We start from the raw sequence: 20,498 nt of genomic DNA on the forward strand, positions 1-20,498 counted from the left end.
TTCCAAAAATGTGCATTTTTATGTGTAAAAAATAATAATAATAATAATAATAATAATAAAACTGCAGGGAGGACTGTCTATGGTCTGGGGTATTCACGCACCTCCAGTCCCGAGTCACTTTCTGAGCACTCCCTTTGTGCCAGGAAGTACTTCAATAAAAAAAAACCCAACCCGGGGTGTAAGCAAACCGTGCCCATCGGGTCTCTTGGCATCGGGTGCTTCTGAAGGTGTCTACCCACGGTGCCCTGGGATACCGGGCGACCTCCCAGAGTACGTAGCCTTACCCGGCGAAGAGGCTGCCGGGCGGACCGTCCAAATCCTCCTCTACTCGTGGGAACAACATGGATTCCAGAAAAATTACTAAACAACGCAAGAACTCTCAAATCACCCTAGCGAATAGGGACAGAGATGAAGAGTTGAACAGACCAACAAACTCGAGAACAAACCGAGCGGACCCAAGAAATGTGCCTACAAACACGCCACAAACTCTCAGCCCGACTCAAGTACAACCTTTGAGTAGCCAGCCAGACTCTCAGCCATACCATACAAGGGCGCGAACAAAATGGAGCGAGGCAGAATACAAAGAAGTCATGTGGTGCTACCTCTACATCAAAGAAAGCACAGGCAGCTGCAACATGAAGTCCATTTACAATCTCTGGAGAAAGAGAAACCCAGCTACCCGTCCTTATATTGAAGCAAATAAACTTGCAACCCAACGCAGGTACATAGAGAACCAAAAGAAACTGAATGAGATGCAACTCTCCGAAATCAAAGCAGACGTCCGTCTCCACCTTGGACAGACATCTCAGAGCCCAGAAAATGAGACAGAACGTTCGCAAAGCAGCTCAGCCAACCAAAAAGATCCAGAGGATGAGGGAATATCGTCTCAAGTAGCCCAATCCTCACAAAGAATTAAATGGACTCAAGAAGAGTACAAAGAAGTCATGTGGTGTCACTGGTATACTAAAGAAGGTACAGGCTTTTGCAACATAAAGGAGACGTACGATTTATGGAGAGCTAGGAACCCTGACACCCGATTACACATCAATGCGAATAAACTAGCCACGCAGAGAAGATACATAGAAAACAAAAGGAAACTTAGCGATGAGCTGCTTGAAGAAATTAAAGCAGATGCTATTGCCACACTAGAAGCATCAACTGAGGAACATGCCGGAGAAGCCCCCCAAGTGGCACCTGATGCACTGGATGATATCCTATCCCAAGACATCCTAGCCGAGCTAAACATCTCAAACCAAGCGTCACAAACTCATCCTGGAAACCAGCAACCTACGAGCGATGAGCTGACAGAGACCAACCCTGAGCCGCTAGCCCCAACGCCAGAACCCAAGTCATCACAAAACGAAAAGCCAGAGTCACCAATTAGGAGACTCTACCAAGAAGTACTGGAGATGACCTTAGAGGAAAGAGAACCGATCAGAAAACTGAACGGCGCAAAAAAGGAGAAGGAAATCCTTGCACGGGCCAACAGTGAGGTGAAGACTATACTAGAAACTGAACAGGAATTGGACCTCTGGAAAATAAATTGCTTACTCTACGCGGCAGCTCTAACAGTCAGTGATGAAGCAAACAACCCAAGACCAGTAAAAAAGAACAACGCGAAAGAAACGAAACCCCTGTGGCAAAAAAGGATCGATAACAGAATAAAAGAGCTGAGATGCAACCTTTCAGTGTTAACTAATTTCAAGGAGACTAGCAAGTCTAACGAGAAGCCAATGACACAGCGAGTTAAATCAATACTAGAAAAATACACTGACGAAGGAGAAGAATACAATATTGACAATGTAACCGAGCAACTTAAACAACGCATATCAGTGTTCAGCCAAAGGATCAGGAGATACAAAAAACGATCTAACCAATATAGGGAAAATAGGATGTTTGTAACTAACTGTAAGAGCTTCTACAGAAAAATCAAAGGGGACGGAGCAGAAACTGGTGCAACCCCTAAGAAACAAGAAATAGAGGAGTTCTGGAAAGGAATTTACGAAACTCCCACAGAGCATAACACCGAAGCGGACTGGATTAAGGATCTAAACGTCGAACATCAGATGGAATGGACTCCCCTAAATGAGGCAGAAGTAGCGAATGTCTTAAAGAATCTTGCGAATTGGAAAGCACCCGGCCCAGACAAGATACAGAGCTTCTGGTACAAAAAAATGCACCCCATCCACAAGTATCTAACAACAGAATACATAAAACTACTGGGGGGAGAAGAGTTCCCACCTTGGTTAGCTAAAGGGTGCACGTACCTGATACCGAAAAACAAAGAAACAGCGAACCCAAAGAACTTCCGCCCGATCACTTGTCTTAACATTATGTACAAGATATACACCGCTTTAATGGCTGGCAAAACTTACAAGTATTTAGAAAGTGCTGAACTCCTCCCAATAGAGCAGAAAGGGTGCCGAAAAGGAGCAAATGGATGCTTAGATCAACTCCTTATATCCAAGACTGCCATTGAAGACTGCAAAAGGAGGAAGAAAAATCTATCCGTAGCATGGCTAGACTACCAAAAAGCCTTCGACAGCATGCCACATAGCTGGATCATACGAGCACTGGAAATAATGGGAGTCCACCCAAATCTAGTCAACGCGTGTAAGAACATGATGAAACACTGGGCAACTGTCATCCAACTGAACGGAAACGCGGGCCAAATCGTAACTTCGGAAATCAAAATCAGGCGTGGAATCTATCAAGGAGACGCATTCTCGCCCCTTCTGTTTTGCATAGGACTAATACCCCTATCGAAGAAGCTGAACGAACAACAGAATGGATACGACCTTGAGGATGGTTACAAACAACTGACACACCTTCTTTACATGGACGACTTGAAACTCTTCAGTAGCAATGAAACAAAGCTTCAACAACAGCTTAAAACAGTAAAAGAATTTAGTGACGATATCGGAATGAAATTCGGCCTGGATAAGTGCGCCAAAGTGACTTTCAAGAAAGGAAAGTTTTTTAAAGGTGAAAATGTAACCATCGACAATGAAACCAGCATCAGACAACTAGACCCTGGTGAAACTTACAAGTACCTGGGCATGGAAGAGAATTCAGGAGTGCAAAATACAACAGTCAAAGAGAAGGTCAAGAAAGAATACATCCGAAGAGTTAGGGCAGTATTAAAGACAGAGCTGTCAGCAAAAAATAAGATTTCGGCCATCGGAGCACTTGCAGTTCCCGTGCTTCAGTACGGATTTGCAATCCTAGACTGGAAGATGACAGAAATCCGAGCTCTGGACGTCAAAACAAGAAAATACCTGACAATGTACAAAATGCACCACCCATCCGCGGATGTTCACCGACTCTACGTCAGCAGAAAACTGGGAGGAAGAGGGTTGAGACAGATAGAAGCAGCGTACAAGTCCACCATTATCAGTACGAAATACTACCTGAGAAAGAAGAGAAATGAAGATCTGTTTCTTAAATCGGTACACGAGGCGGACACCCAGCTGAACACGCTACACTCGATTACCAAAAAAGCTGACAAGTTTGAAACTGAGTTAGAACAAAACTTTGAACAAACACCAGTTAAAAGCAGGAACCAAACAATCAAGAAGAAAATAGCCGAAACCTTAAGATCAAAATGGACCGAAAAGAACATGCACGGTCAGTACCCTCGCTTACTGGAAGAAGACAGAGTCGAAAGCACTCTTTCAACCATGTGGCTGAGCAAAGGAGCATTAAAAGGAGAAACCGAAAGCCTAATTGCAGCAGCCCAAGACCAGGCTCTTAACACTAGGTACCGAGATCGGAAAATACACGGCAGAGCCCGAGACAGTAAGTGCAGAATTTGCCATCAGCACGAGGAAACTATAGATCACATAATATCGGCGTGCCCGATCCTTGCCAAAAAGGACTACATAGAACGGCATGACAGAGTGTGCACCCATCTCCATCATAACCTGTGCAAAGAGTACAATATAGCAGTCGAAACAAACTGGTACGAGCACAAGCCAAAAGCTATCACAGCAACGGATGATGGACAAACAACTATCATATGGAATGTTCCTGTCAGAACTGATAGGACGGTTCCGAACAACAGGCCTGACATCATACTGCGAAAAAGGGGGCAAACTTGCTTGCTTATCGACGTGTCAATCCCAGCGGATAGGAACATATCATTGAAGGAAGCCGAAAAAAGACTCAAGTATAAAGACTTAGAAATCGAGATAAGTAGAATGTGGAAAACGGACACGAAAGTCATACCCTTCGTAATCGGCGCGACGGGAGCAGTCTCGAAAGAATGGAAGAAATTTAAGGAAGAAATCCCTGGGAAGCACTCTCTTGTCACAGCTCAGAAAGCAGCAATCCTCGGAACTGCTAGGATACTGAGGAAAGTCTTAAGTTGAAAACCTTAACCAAAGAATCCATACTCATTTGTTCCCCCACAACCTAAACCCCTACCCCACCATCATCGACGAGAAGCAACCTCTGGGTGGGCGTCTTAGGACACAGTTCTCACCCCGGTTACTGCAAACCTTATCGTCGGCTGTAAATTGGCCATTCATAGCCAAGTTAACACCGGCCTCAACCCACTATACTCTCTCTACCAATGAGCATTGTTTGCTCACGTGAAGAGAGCCCAACTACCCAGCAAAGCTGGAGATAACTTCGCATATAAATAATAATAATAATAATAATAATAATAAAATTATAATAATGTGATTTTAAGTTTTACTTTGAAAAATTCCCTTTAAAGAACAAAATATGTAACGGAGTTAGGCAGCATGAGTGAGATTGTTTGCGTATGTTTATAATTTTTTTATCACTCAAAGATATTAATCTCGGTATTCATGTGCTCAGTTACATAAGAATTCCGGAATTTCAATCATTTTCAGATTCTTTGAGATAACTTTTTAAGATTCTTCACAGCGATATGTCTCACTAAATTTATTAATGACAGCGCTGAAAATTAAAGAAATGAAGATAATGTTTGTTTAAGGCCTTACACTCGTGCTGGCTCTGATTGGCATTAGCCTTATTACGACAGCACAGAGCACACTGACTTCTTTTATATCAAGGCATATCATAAAATTTCCATAAATTCTAGATCATATATGTGTGATATTATGCAAACCATACTTCCTCCCCTTTCACTAAAAAAAAAAAAAAAAAATTTCCACGCGATACGAATAAATGTATAAGCAACTGCGCGGCCACAATAAATCATGATTAAATATTTTCCACTTTGACAGTTTCAGTCTGTTGGTGAACAAGACGTAGTTTGACTCGCATTTATAGAAGACCATCCGCAAAGCGACTTCATCAGTCATCATTTGCAGAAAATAGGCGATGCAACATTCAATTGCGACATTAGAAATCTCTGCCGAGGGTTTACATTGTTTTTTTTTTTTTACAAAAAACTAAAAAACGGTTCCCCATGAAATTTTCCTTGCCTATTCAATGAAAAGAATTCTCAGAAAATTTTAAGGGTACATTTTGGTCTGAATACCTATTAAAATTAAATATATTCGAAAAATTTTGAAATTTGCAATGTAACAGATACGCACATGTTTCGAATTCAGTCATCGAAATCACCCACGAAATTGTGAACTTTGATTCCTTTCATGTTTGAATTAAATAAGGGGAAAATTAGGCTTCGCCGGTTTTAATTCAGCTGATTGGGCTACTTTTTGCAGCGAGAAACCACTATTTCTGACTCAATTTAGAAACAGTGTAAGTGTTCAAAATCCCCACGCGGTACTTAGGGGTTTTTTTATGAATGAGTCAAAAATAGTGGCTTCTCATTGTGAGATGAAGTCAAATTCTGGTTGAATCCGTCCTTTTGTTGATTCGAGCCAGAAGCAGATCCAGCAATTTGGCAACATCGGATTTACTCCATTTAAATCTATTCCAAATAATCGATTCTTGAGGGAGCACCTGGCCCCTCCAAGAAGCGATACATTTCCATAGACTTAAATGGAAAAAAGACAATGTTGCCAAGTTTCTGGATCCGCCAATGATCCGAGCTCGACGGTTCCGGGCGTGGACGAAAATCATAACCTGCGCAACACGCATGGAGCGAGGCAGGCACAACGGCGAAGTTGGCGTTAACGCATAATGGCGACCTTCCGACTGCCGGAGCAGAGCCGAATGCGATCGAATGGACTTCGTTTCCGATTCTGCAAACGCGGCGGCGCGCAATAGGGCGAGTCAATCGGAGAATTTGGACACGATGAAGAAACTTCAGAAGCTCATTATACGCTTTAGCACAAAACCGTAGAAGCTCAAAATTGACTCCATTGGTCTTCTCGTAAAATTTCCTCCAAGAAACACCTCTCATTATTTGAAAAGTGACGAAATAAACATAAAAATTGAAAATTTTAGCCGAAATTTCTTGTCCTCGTTCCCATGTGCGACGGCGGCGGCCCTGAGAGCAAGTTGCCTGTCCGGCTCTGGTCCCCGGTCATGGGCTTAATTCTCTCCATCGATGCTCCTATTCTGCCGTGCTAAGAGAAAACGCCGTATGAGCCACGAGGCGATGCCAAATTGTCTTTGATAAAACACGAATTCCCGGGTAAACTTATGAATTTTTTTCTTCCAATTGTTCAGAGAATTTTGTTCGTATTTTGATCTAAAGTTCCTGAAAATTTCAGGGAAAAATATTCATAATTTTCTGAAAAAATAAAAATTTTATCATTGAAAATTTGGCAACTCTCGAATGTTCGTACGGTATTTTTCCTTAGCACGGCAGTATTCTAGGATCATCCGCTACGAGTTCTCAACATCCTTCCGTCACTCATTTGGCTTCATAATGTGATTTTAATCTGCCATAATATCAAGCCCTGAGCATGAAAATATGATACAATAATATCACATTGAGGAAGAACTGGACAGATTCAACCAGAATCAATCCATTTGGAATCAGCCTCGTTTTCCAGTTAAAGCTCTAATTTCGATTTTTCAACCAGCTTGACTTATTGAAAAATTTACCACGCTAGACTACGCTGCTGTGCTGAGGAAGAACGCCGTTTGAGCCTTCAGGCGTTGCCAAAGTCCCTTCGAAAAATCACTAATTTTCAAGAAAATCTGTGAATATTTTTCTTCCATTTTCACAGGTAATTTTGTTTGTAATTTGATCTAAAAAGTCTTAAAATTTCAAGGAAAAATATTCATAACTTTTCTCAAAAATATAAACATTTTATAGAAGGAAATTTGGCAACGCTCGAATGTTCATACGACGTTTTTTACGCATTGCCGTTAAGTAGTTTTCTAATTAAGAAATCAAGTATAACAGGAAATCTGCAACGTCGCAAACCGTACGTGGTTTGGAAGTTTCCCAATGGATATACAGATAAAATCAATCTTATGTAAAATTACAGCTCCAAATCAGAGGATAAGTCCAATATTGTGTGATTATTTTTTGTCTTTGTCGAGTTTAAAACTTTGCCAGAAAATAATCATTCAGATTGATCTCCAATCCCTTGAACTTATCATTGAAAGAAGGACGAATCACTGGACAACAACGAGTGCCTGAGTTAAGTGATCAGTGGCGCGAGGCGTTAATGATTGACTGTCGATATTTCCACATTTAAAGCTGTGGTAAAGAATCGATTATTAAAGTGTTCGTTGCGAACGCCCTGTTTATCGATCATTTTCCACATGATTAAGTGGCTGATCAATCGATAAATCGCAAAGCACGCTACGCCATTGTGAGTGATTAATCGGACGTCCATGGCGTTGATTGGTGCGTCCGACCGCGAGTGGCGCAAATGAGCCTTTTTCTTGACCGCGCGTTCAAGTCACTTCGCACTTCTGGAGCTTCAACTCGTATTCCATCCTGAAAATCCCCGACGAAAGAGGTTTGCAAGGTTCCACTAATCCACCTTCGTAGCTAATCACACAGAGGAAGTTCTAATTACTTTATCGTGTATCTCTCATTAGTTTTTTCGCATCAACATCATGAGAGGTCCTCGAATTATTGCGATGGATATTTCTGACCTCAACCTCCGTACAAATAAATATGGAAATCTAAGTTCTATTCGTATTTTTTACTGAATATAACTCTGGCAAATACTGTTTAAAGATTTGCGGAAATTGCAAATTTCCATTTTTTTTAATTTTTAAAGCATTTCGGTTTATAGTAAATTTTACGATGAGATGCATCCGTTAAAGCGGTGTATGACTCGTGTTGGTATACAAAGTAACCCAAAATAAATTTCTACACCAATTTCATGGCTACATAAAATGTGAGAGACCATGATAAACCTAGAATAATGAAAAACTTGGACTAAAACTGGTTTTCCGTAGACCACAACGACAAAATAGGAATAACTAAATTCAGCAAATCTACGGTGAAGTTTCCAAAATACGCATCTCGGCTTGCGCCGTCGCTGACTTCCTGTCATTATGTACTTTACTTTTTAAGTATAAAACTACTCAACGTCGATTCCTGATGAAAACTCCCGTGATTTTTCCTCTCCGTGAGGAGGAAACTCCGTGAAATTTTCAAGGAATGATATTAATTTGGTCTCCAAAAAAAGAAAATGTCAGTGAAGATTTTTAAACATACCGCAAACGAGATACGTAGTCCCAATATCTTACTTTTCAATCTGTTATTTTCAGAGAAAATACGAGTGAGAACGTTGACCTAACTTCATTCCATGTTATAATGGAAAATTTTCTGATTTCTATCAACCAATCATCATTCAGGCGGATCTCTATTTAAAAAGCGCAAATAACGTGCGTATCTTTTACTATGTTTCCTCTTTCCCTTGTTTATTTTGCACATACTCGCTAATGGATGCGTGACTTCCCAGCAGCAGTCATGAAAATTAACAGGAACAGAAGCTATCCGTTAAGTTTATGATTAATGCCTACGTTCGAAGTGTGAAACGGGAAAATCGAAGTAGCAACTTTTACACCGGACAATATGTCATGTCTCGAGTTTTGCGAGACTAAATCGTCCGCATAAAATTAATTTCCTTGATTTGATAGCGGGAAACGAGTCCAAACCAGAACTGTTAGAGTCCAGTATACTGCCCTGTCCTAATTCTAATTAGGACGAAAAAACGCGAACGAAATAGAGCGGAGTACAGTTCCGTGAGTTGACACAGTTTCAGATCTATGACATTGTCTTTGACTGATTTTCTGGAACAATCTGAGAATCCCCGTCTAGACACACCCGGTGATTCATTCCTAATAAAGTCAACGCAAAATTATTTTTTATGATTGAAATTTTTTAATATAATGTAGCTCGCCATCATCGAAAAGATCGGAGTCCTATTCTTTTTCTTGCAGCAAAAAAAATGGAGGAACCGATTTGTTCGGTCTCTGCCCCATAGTTTTTTTACTACTAGTCAGTAGTCTCACGACGACTTCCTTATTTACTTTCCGCGGTCAGTCTCGCCGAATAGCATTAAAATCTCGCTAATTTGAGTTGCTAAATTTCAAGGGCATTTTTTAATGCGCTATTTCGCTGCATTGATTCATTTTTGTATATTTCCGTTAGTCAGTACAGCTAGTTCATCAAAAAAGCAATACTAATGTTGTTCGTGCAATTGGAACATTCGGAAACATACTAAGAAAATATATAATTGAAATGAAATTGTTCCAGTTGGTTTTAGAAAAAATCCTGGGCTTGAAATTTTGATACGACTAATGTTGACGCTAAAAATTACACCTCTTTTCAATCCATATAATACGTAACTATAAAAACCAAGGAAGAATACTTTTCAAGATTCATATAGAATATGCTTATTTCCGGTGCTACAGAACAGAATCAAAGCTATCCTCTTCTTGATCATTATTATATTTATTCTCTCTGGGAAGAAAGATCGCTGATCAAAATGTCAAGATTAGTGTTTCTAAACTGAAAACGATTTTAACGATGAACTAAAGGCACAAACATTTCGATAAAATATCTGAAATTGATTAAAAGTCAATTTGATTTTAGCTATGCTTTTTTGTTTTATGGGGAAACGATGAGCATTTATGCTGTTCCTATAAACCCAAAATGTATCTCTTCTCGACAAATGTTGCTTAATTGGAGGTATAACGTAGTTTGAAAACTTTTTTCTGATGGTTACAATTATAGTGAGTGTTTTTTTACTGACACTTGAGATTTCTGATTGCGTATATTCAGACCACAAGTCTCTTGCGCTTCAATCCCTGTATTCTTGCCAGATAATGTCCAAAAATAAGCTCTTTCTCTCCATTTAAACCCCCGTAAAATCCTACAATATATTGAATGATTTGGCAACCTTGAACTCCTCCGGCGCATTGATTCATCCTTCCACAAAATATTTTGGCACCACCGATTGCCTCCAAAATTCACTAATGGCCTCATAAATGAGTTTTATGATCCCGTCCTATTCGCAGTATTCGCAGTCTCGGTAAAGTTATGCCCATAAATTTCAGAGTAGCCAGGAAGTATGCATGTAACGAAAAGCAGGCAATCTGTCCCCAAAGACAGGTCGTCAAAGGTTTTTTGGATCAAGGGAAGCATAAAATGAAACTAGCGTCAAGTTGCGTCCTTTTTATGAATTCGGAGGAAAGGTCATCTATCGGAATGTTTTGCACCCCACTGTGATGGTTTTCCTTGCTTTTCAAAAATGTAGGTCATTCCAAATGTAAATATGAAGTTTGCTTTTCTTTAGAGGAACGTCTGATGAAAAGTACCCTATGCGCACTAAATTAAATGAAAGGCGCTTTTTTGAAGTCATGAGTTAACGATAACTAACGGGATATACTTACAAGGAAGAGTAGAGTGTTTGCGATTTAATCAACTCCCGCTCTACGCAATTTTACAAAGAAACAGGTTGGCGTCGAAAAGAACTCCTAGGATATATAATGTAAAAACTTCTCGTGGAATTTTACGTAAGAACTGCTAAAATTGGAAATCCGTCATGCTATTGGATCTTTATCATGCCTGAGGGAAGTGTAATAGGACTATCCAAAAAATAATGGGTTATAGTTCTATGGTTAACATCTGTTGGTTTATTTATAGTATAAGAATTAGGTTAAATTTGTTTCTTCTTTATTTTACATGACTAAAAAACTCTCTACTCTCTACTCTCTCTGACTCTTTTTTTTATGTTTTTTTTATATGACTAAAAAAGGGTCAGTTTTCATTATCCAGGTAAATTCTCTGAGCCCATAACGATAGTCAACATGATCGTGGATTCACCCCTATCATTGAACCGAAAATTTGGCCGACTCTGTGAAAAAGTAAGGCCAATATACTCTTGAATCATTACAGGGATAGCAATCAACCCCCCCCCCCCCACACACACACACACACTTCAGTGTCATTTTGGCTTAGCTTCATCTCGTTTAAAGGTAGATTTTCAAATACTATGATGTGTCACTTATCATGCGGCCCCAATCATTCTAAAAAGCTTTCCATGAGCTTAAAAATTGACTGGAGGCGAAAACGCACCGTCCAACTTCTCGTGGAATTTTACGTAAGAACCGCTAAAATTGGAACTCCGTCATGCTATTGGATCTCCATCATGCCTGAGGGGAGTGTCGCCCCTGCAAAGGAGCAGATATGCAACATGCAAATGAAAGGCGCGGCCCAGACCTCAACAGGTATTGCGTGCTTTTGCACCTGACTCCTGTCCTGACTCATCGCTCGCGTCGAAATCCGCATAATTCACGTTGTTGTTACCACTCCCGCGGCCGAGCTCGAAAGAATGCGCTACCGTCGGGCTGTCGCATAATCCTTTTTGAACGTTACGTGCATTGTTTGAGGTATAGCCATCCCTATCGTCAGCGACCTTGGGCCCGCTGGTGGGTGATTTTATGCGGTTTTTTCCTGAGGAGATGATGCCAATAGAGCGTTGAGTTTATTGCTTTGCCGTAAGAGCAACCTTATGTTTCACACAATTGTGGAGGTATTTTCCGCACCGGCGTGTGGACAGAAAGAAAAGGAAAAGAAAATGAAATGAAAAACGGAGAGAAGTGCTTGAAAGAGCGATTATGCAGACTATACCTTGGATTCTTCACGCGTTGCGTTAAGACCCCGCGAGCTACCAGAAATAAACCGAGAAGGATGAAAAACTAAAATGAAGATCATGGTGTCGTCCGTGCGAAAAGGGCGAACTATCTGAAAGAGAAAAGAAGTTTGAAGTGTCGATCCTCGGTATCGAAAGAACCTTGTTTGATTAATGGTCAATTTTATTATTTTGACTTTAAGTGTCGCCACTGGTCGATAATTTTTTTTTTTTTTTTTTTTTTTTTTTTTTTTTTTTTTTTTTTTATCCGTAAAATTTTGACTTATTAAAGTCAGTATTTTGAGTTAAAAAAAGGTTGTTTTGCTATAGTTTTGTAGCTTAAACTGAACGATAGCTAAACGACGCTGTTTTAACTCAAAAATTGATGTTGCGTTGAATCAGCGCGGATTTAACTCAAGAAGACCAAATTTTGTCATCAAGAATCGACGCTTCCAGTCAAAGTAAAAGTAGAATCAAGCGAAACTTTCAGTGCGTTTTTCCTGAAATTTTCTTACACATGTATCTAACATCATAACTATAAGAAAGCATCCGGCAAGGTTGGAGTTTACATTAAAATTCGTCCACTCTCGAGGTCGAGTAGACAAGTTGAATAGACTCATGTTTACAAAAAATAAACTTTTTTTGCCGGACGAATGAGCCACGCCCGCGGAATTGATATGATTTTCTTTAGAATCGAGAGACCAACGATCTTACACAACAATAATAGAGTCCAGCGTAACATCGAATGCAATTTTTTGTTCTGTCCCCAATTAAAGATGCGCATCCTCAGACATCTCATGAATATCCGAACCAAGAAAACTAGTAGAATCAAGTTAATTTTTCATATCCCCAATCGGTTTTTGCTCTTACGTTCTGCAATTTCCTATTTTTATGCGCCGTTCGCAGTTTTTTCTGAAAATCGGAAATTTTATCGCCTGTTGCCGTTGACGTCATCGATGTAATCGCCATATCTTGAATGCCTACCATCCTTAGCTTTTTCCCTATGGAGGATATCAACACCATAGACGGTGATGACCAACTCGCGACGCGGAAGAAGAAAAAACCCATACAACCTAGAGTATCTCTTTGTCTCGGATTATAGTAGCACTGTTTTCCTTGAAGGCACCGTTCTTGCAGATTTCCATACATGCCCGAGGAAACCAAGTCAATTCAGCCGCATTTTTTCAATTCGCCAGTTATCCCGTAAACGAGGCTGTACGGACATGACGTCATCGACCGTAACAGGATTGGGGCAACGGCCGATTTAACAGGGTATCATCTCATACTGATCTCGTTACCGTGCGTAAATGAGAAAATATGGGCGTGACTCATAATAATTGGCGCGCGCCACAAGCACCTAATCGAATGAGGAAAAGCAGGTGCGTTTTTTTTCCTCTGCAGCAAGCACGACTTGATCCTTGCGAGTACCGAGCAAAAAGTTGCAGCACACTCGCCTACTCGCTCGTAAACAGTCATTAAAGGGCATGCACTCACACCCATTATTAACATGGTAGCTGACAGTGCTCGTGTGCAAAGATGCTAGCATAGTAGTTGAATATGAAATCAATGCGGTTTTCTGCACTCACGTGAACGAGATGTAGACCCGAGGATTTTTGCGAAGGTATCGACCTGTTTCTGTTGTGCATGTACAATTGTACACCGTCAAAAGCAGCCACTATTAAATGTTCGCGATAGAGTTTTCCTTGGGATCCGACCTTATTACGTCTGGGAAATGAACTGTTACACAGAGTGGATCTGTACCATTACAAGGTATGTTTTACCATCCTGCCAAAAAAAGTTACGGGCTGTATAAACATACCGTCCGTTCCGGGCTCAGAAGCCGAAAGTTCCAGGACTGCGTTATTTCATGGCACAATAGAACAGAAGCTGCTGGGTTTCACACACACAAAACAAAAAAATCCTTCCTTCAAAGACGCACATCATTTCTAAAGTTAAGGTGATTCGATGGACGCCATATTTTGTGTCAGAACGACACGGGATGTATCGCATCGATTGGTTTCATTTTTTCAGCTGCTCATCATTTTTCTCACATTTTCAGATCGCAATTCTGTTGTCAGAACACTAAAGGATTCACTTACCAATTTTGACAAACTTGTTCAACGTAATAGAGACGTTGTTGTTTTTAGAGGAAGGATATCGTATTCGATACTGATATCGAAACTATTCTCGAATGCGATGTTTTTCCTCTAAGAAAACCACGCCTTTATAACGTTGAACATGTTTGTCAAAATTGGTAAGTGAATTCTTTAGTGTTCTGACAACAGAATTGCGATCTCAAAATACGAGAAAAATGATGAGTGGCTGAAAAAATGGAACTAATCGATGTGGTGTATCGCATGGCGTTCTGACATCAAAGATGGCGTCCACCGGATCACCTTAAGGACAATAAATTCATGGCACAAAGAAGTCTATTCATCGTAAGTCACACTGAAATTGGTGTAGTGCCCAGTTTGACTCGAATAGATTGGTTAATTGAGGCGACAAGTTAAGTCTATTCATCGTAAGTCACACTGAAATTGGTGTAGTGCCAGTTTGACTCGAATAGATTGGTTAATTGAGGCGACAAGTTTGATGAGGAAAACGGAAAACTCTAATTTCCCGTTGATCAAAAGTATTCGGAAATTGTCAAGGTATGCACTGTCTTCCACGTGCAATTTTGATGAGGAAACACGTCGGTAATATACTCGGGTTTATAGCCCTATCAAGTGGTCCATTGCTTAATGAAAGGCTGATCGTTCATCGGAGTTCATGAGGCAAAGCCCATTAAATACCACGACGATTTAGGTCTGATCAGCGACGCGGGCCCCGGCGTTGGATATACAAACATATTGAGGCGCACAGTGCTGAGGGTTAATGGGAAGAACCGGACATGCTTTGGAAACTTTAAAATCAGCTCATATCTTAGTTAACACAAAAGTTAGAAGTCTGAAAGTGGTTTCGTTGATTTTATTGTGAAATTTCCCTCCTTTGTCACCCCTCAAATGTAGATTGTGACGAATTAAATCTAAAAATTTGCAATTCAAGCCAAATATTTCATTTTGAACCTCTCTCGTTCCACTGAGCGAGCGGCGCGGCAAGGCGCGTCCTTGAAAAAGCGCGTTGCTGCGTCCCAATTCGCTGACGAACCCCAAATCCGATCCGATCCGCTGCATCCTGTCGATGTCGATCAGTCGAACGCACTCTGGCACTTTGCTGCCAAGTCGCAAGATTTATACGAGATACGAGGAGAAGTGTAGGAAGGTGAAAGAAAAGAAAAGGGAGGGGGGGGAGTCAGCCAAAGATTTAATGAGTCTGGCAAATTCTGCCTTACGATGAGAAACTCAAAGTGTTCAGTGCGCATGTATACATGTGCGGAACTAGGAACTTGTTTTTGGACAGGAGGGCGATCCAGTGAAGGGTTCCCCCAGCTTTAAGAGGAGGTTCGAAGGATTTCCCTAGGTCCAAAGAGGGCACGGGGGGCTCCCTCGGGAAAATTTTGAATAATTTAGCAGTCTCAGGGGCAATTTTTAGCTGTTTTTATCGCAAAATTGATCTAATTACAATTTTAAAGATCACAGATATGATGTATATGCACTTGCCAAACAAAATCTCTCACATTTTCCGGGGAGGAGGCAAGTAGATTTCTAGGGGGCCAGGTCCCTTCATTCCTGTCCACGGCAGGGAATAAACCATGTTCGGGATCACAAATTTAATTTCCAGCTTTTGCCGCTATCAAGAACATTGGGTCAACGTTTTAAGCCACAATTTGAGCCACATGCCACACGGCATGAAACATAGTAGCGCCTACAAGACTACATGAATACTCCACGCAGTGCGTCAAACATAGTGCGGCCAGCAGCGGTCGACGTGAAACGCATAGCGCCTACAAGACTGTAGGAATACTTCACGCATTGCGCCAAAGACAGTGCGGTCAGCGCGGCGGCGGCGCAGCGCCGCTGCGGAGGAAGTTGAAATTATTAAACATTTATGTTTGCTCTATCATAATTTTTTCCTTCATTTCTTATAAATTGAAGGCCTTGTCCACCCAGAGATTCGTTTACGGAATTTGCGCTCTAGCATTCCAAATATCGTTCATATTATTCATTTCAAAATGATTCGTAAATGAAACCGAAATTGATGAAACTCTCGTACTTAAAAGATCAAACGATTAAAAATTACGTCACTTAACAGTACCACACCATAGCAGTTGAAAATCTCAATTTCTTGATTGAACCAAAACGTCACTTAAAATATTCACACTCCATACTGAGGATCAAAGATTTCTCGGAAAGCAACGTTCCGCGAATAGGTATGGGAAAATTTCCGGAAGTCGTCAGAAAATTTTCCTGGAAGTCTCTTCCAAGAGAGAAGGATTACCGTGAGCGCGTTCATGTATGTGTGTTTTTCTATCAAAGTGTACTGAGAAAGTCTCGGAACAGGAAAGGTCCTTCGTAGATTCCCACTCTGGTGTCTTTTGTGTAATGTTAATCTATTTCTAGGGGGTACGCCTCCCATCGCTCGGGACCGCTTCGCAGTCCAATACCCCCGAAGCGCTTCGCGCCTAAGGCGTTATGCGTTACGTGTTACTCTTATGATCTTATGAAAATATTCATTATTTGCGTGTTATCATAGGATGTTCCCTAATGCTCTTTTTATTTCTGACTGTTTCAGGTTCTGAATTTCAAAACAACGGATCAAAATTTACGCACCACCTATTTCCCCAGCGTCCGTTACAGTGTGTTCAAAATAGATCAGTTCCTTCGCGTCAACTTAAAAAAAATCTTCCCTTGAGTTTTCCATCTCTGCAAGCACTTAGTTCCAGCAGCTCTTCGATTCAAAGTCTCACCATCCCATTTCTCGGACAGCTTCAACAAGTAGTTCCCTCCGAATTCCATTGAACCCAGTTTCAAAAATTATTCACAAAATTTGGAAATCGTTATTTCGACGCGCCGCGGTTGTCTAAATTCATTCGAGTGATCGATTTCCACGTTGCCAAGTCGGATGCGAATCTCTTGAAGTGCGGTTGTGATGTCGATCCGCGTGCGGCGGTGATGTGCCAGTGTTAGTGACGTCCGTGTGAGTGTGTGTGAATGTGAGCCCCGATATTCGTCTCCTGCCCCGAAGCCGCAGCCGCCAAGATGACGCAGACGAGAACGATCCTCATGCAGATGCCCTCGGCGATCCCTATCGACATCTCCTTCAAAGAGGTCACTTTCACCGTCAAAGATGGATTTGGAAAAGGTAAGGGCTCACCAGTCTGCCTACCGTTATTTTCTGGCTCTTTTTCACGATCCTACGTCGATTTTTCAAGATTTAAGGCCCAGCGGGCTGATTATTGAAATTAATAGACAAAGCTATAGACAAAATAGACAAAATGGATACGAAGGCATCCTATTAGTGAAGGCAGGTGGTTGAAATGGACAAAAGAAGTAAGTAATATACTAACTAACGGCAACCCACGACTCTCACGAGAGACCCATTAGTTACGTTATCATTTTCTCACTTTGTCTATAAGAACCACACATTTCAACCAATAGGACCGCTTCATATTCTTTATGTCTTCTTTGTCGATCCCCTTGTCTATCAATCAGCTCACAGATACGCCTGTGAGGTACGAGCGCTTGTTGAAAGTGAAACACCAATAGGCAAGGAGGATTTCGATAGCTCGACGACGGGCGATCGAAATCCTGGTTTTCTATTGGTGTGTCACTTTCATCAAGCGCTTGCACCTCGCAGGTCTATCTGTCGCTTGAATCTTGTGGAGTAATTCGAATTTGTACGATCCGTCCAATCTCCAAGATGCGTGATTTCGCACTTAGCCATCGATATACTCAATCGATAGCTTAATGTTGACTTTTTGCGGATAAGGCCTCTTTCCTTACAGCCAATCAAATTTTGACCGTGTGACGACGGCTTAACTTTACTGAAAATTGAGCGATCTTAATCGGCTTTGAGCGTCCTGCGTGCCTCCGGAGCTTCCGCCCGCTAAACGTTAGAACATATTCGAATCAGTTGTTTTCAAAAAGGAACAAGTCCATTTCTGCATGAGCCCTGGCTCGCATAAAAGGACACGCTAACCAAGACTCATCGAGGAATGAACCTGCCCCCATTTGAAAGCAACTTATTAATTTTCCGCGTTTTCCTGAAAACGCTCGCGTGTCGAGTCGATGGAAGCGGGGGCGACCTTGCCGAAACGAAGCGGCACCGGGCATGGCCTCTGACTCGGCGCGGACGCGACGGTTCCCACCGATGGCGGTTCGTTGTGTGTAATTTTCGAGCGAATCCGGAGAATTATCGCCGATCGGTGGGTAGCCACTCTATAATTCCGCTCATCCTTGAGTAACTCGATAGCACCACCATTAACTGATAAACGTGCGTCGCCATTAAGAGGGAGGGTCATCTAATTAGGGATCCTGTACGTGCCACTCAAGTTTCCACCCCCGATATGCCCAGAGCAGGGCCGGATTTAGGGGGTGGCCACATGGGCCGCGGCCCATGGCGTCAAATTTAGGGGGCGGCAAAATTTGCAATGGACCACTAGACAAGGTACGAATTTCAACATTCTAACATGTGCTTCCTTACCAAAATTTTACGTAGAACACGATGCGCACAACAAAAATTACCGAAATCAACTCCTTACAAAGATATTTAATGATTCGTGATGCGTGAATTCAAACCACCCGCTCATGAAAACTCAATGCTCTACGTGATTCACATCGCGCGCTAAACGTTATCATGACAGTCTCTACGATATAAAAAACTGAAAACCTCAATCTTGACGCTTTGGCTCAGCTATAGCAAATTGCTTATAGTTTGAACAACACATGGTGAGAAATGAACATTGCTCGATTGAGAAGCTCGCTGAAACCGTTGTAGTGCGCGATTTGACTCAAGTAGAGCTTTGAGTTTCTTGTGAGCGGGCAGTTCAAATTCCTCGTAACCAATGTGAAATAAAAACGTTAATATCTTCGTCAGGAGTTGGTTTCAGTAATTTTCGTTGTGCGAATCGTGTTCTACGTGAAATTCTGGTAAAGAAACATGTATCAGATTGCTTAAATTCGTACCTTGTCTAGTGGTCCATTCTTTTAAAATGCGGTATGAAAAAAAAAATCGGATTCAGAAGAAAAATTACGAACGAGAAAAGGCGACAAAATCTCTCATTTCCTGAGAGTACAGTAATTTCTCATTTTGTCGTCTTTCGGTGATATAAGGGACAGCACCATTAATTGGACTGCATTTTGCAATTTGGAACTATAAATTCTGGCCCGGTTTAAAAACAACGTATGTGCAATTAGTTTCCTTATGTACATAAGTGTTTTTTAAGATGAGCAAGAATTTATAGCTTCAAATTGCAAAATGCAGTCCAATTGGTCGAGTTAAGAGAGAAACCGAACACGCAATTTGGCCTAGAACGGCGCGGCGAAGGGCGCAATGATGACGAGGACTTGAGATGGAAAGGAGAAGCCCTCGGTGTGGCGGTCGGCATGAAACATATTAGCGCCTACAAGACTACATGAATACTCCACGCATTGCGTCAAACAGGGTGCGGCCAGCAGCGGTCGACGTGAAACGTATAGCGCCTACAAGACTGTAGGAATACTTCACGCATTGCGCCAAAGACAGTGCGGTCAGCGCGGCGGCGCAGCGCTGCTGCGGAGGAAGTTGAAATAATTAAACCACATTTATGTTTGCTCTATCATAATTTTTTCGCTCATTTCTTATAAATGGAAGGCCTTGTCCACCCAGAGATTCGTTTACGGAACTTACCTCTCGCGCAAAGTTCCGTGAACTTTTACTAGTAGTGTTGACAGGGCTTTGCAAAAAATGTGTTCAAGACGAGTAAACGCGTTTTATGAACCCCTCCCCCTCCGGCACGTTCACTTGATGGTTTTATTTATCTTTCATAACGAAAGAGAAGGGGGCGGCAAAATACAGGCGGCCCAAGGGCGGCAAGTAGGTAAATCCGGCCCTGGCTTAGAGTCCCTTTATAGACAGAATTAAGACAACGCAGCTCATGGATGTCACAAACGGGAATGAAGATTACTCAAATTGAACGTTTTTCGTAATCTTTGATCAACTCACTCTCGAATTCCTTTTTCCGTTCCTTCTCTCATTCCGTCTGTTCCTTGCCGTTCCCCGGTCCATTCCAGTTTATAATCTTTGCAGTCGGTGAAAATGAATTCTTTATTCCCGTTTGTGACACTGTGGAGGCCTAAAATACAGGAACCAATCAGAAATGGATTCGTACTGTCTTTACTCTTAGTATAAAGGGACTCAAGATATCCGGAGTACCCTCCGGATACTCCGGGTATAGTTCTGCCAAGTGAAAGTATGTGCATTATGACGTGAGCCCTGTTATGCATATATTCTTATGGGCTCAGGAATCATGTCTTAATGCACTTAGTTCCGTGAGGCAGAAATACATCTAATTATTCCAGTCCCGAAGTGACAGATCCGTGCTGCAGTGCTATCGTGATATAATGAAAAGATGCATCAAAGATAACATCGCAATCACAACTATAAAATCATTTTTGACCTGAG

The 20,498-nt window shown here is 41.5% G+C and overlaps 1 protein-coding gene across 4 annotated transcripts in view; it reads left to right on the forward strand.

The window, feature by feature from the left end:
• LOC109033434 (ATP-binding cassette sub-family G member 1) overlaps positions 1-20,498 on the forward strand; it is a 139,547-nt gene that overhangs the window by 33,783 nt on the left and 85,266 nt on the right. For all 4 annotated transcript variants that reach the window (XM_072299356.1, XM_072299355.1, XM_072299358.1 and 1 more), the window contains one exon: positions 16,629-17,198. In XM_072299356.1, coding sequence (XP_072155457.1) covers positions 17,096-17,198 — 103 coding nt within the window. In that variant the 5' untranslated portion in view covers positions 16,629-17,095. The remainder of the gene's footprint in view (positions 1-16,628; positions 17,199-20,498) is intronic.

This window comes from Bemisia tabaci, chromosome 4 (genome assembly GCF_918797505.1).
Source record: "Bemisia tabaci chromosome 4, PGI_BMITA_v3".
NCBI classification, from domain to species: domain Eukaryota; kingdom Metazoa; phylum Arthropoda; class Insecta; order Hemiptera; family Aleyrodidae; genus Bemisia; species Bemisia tabaci.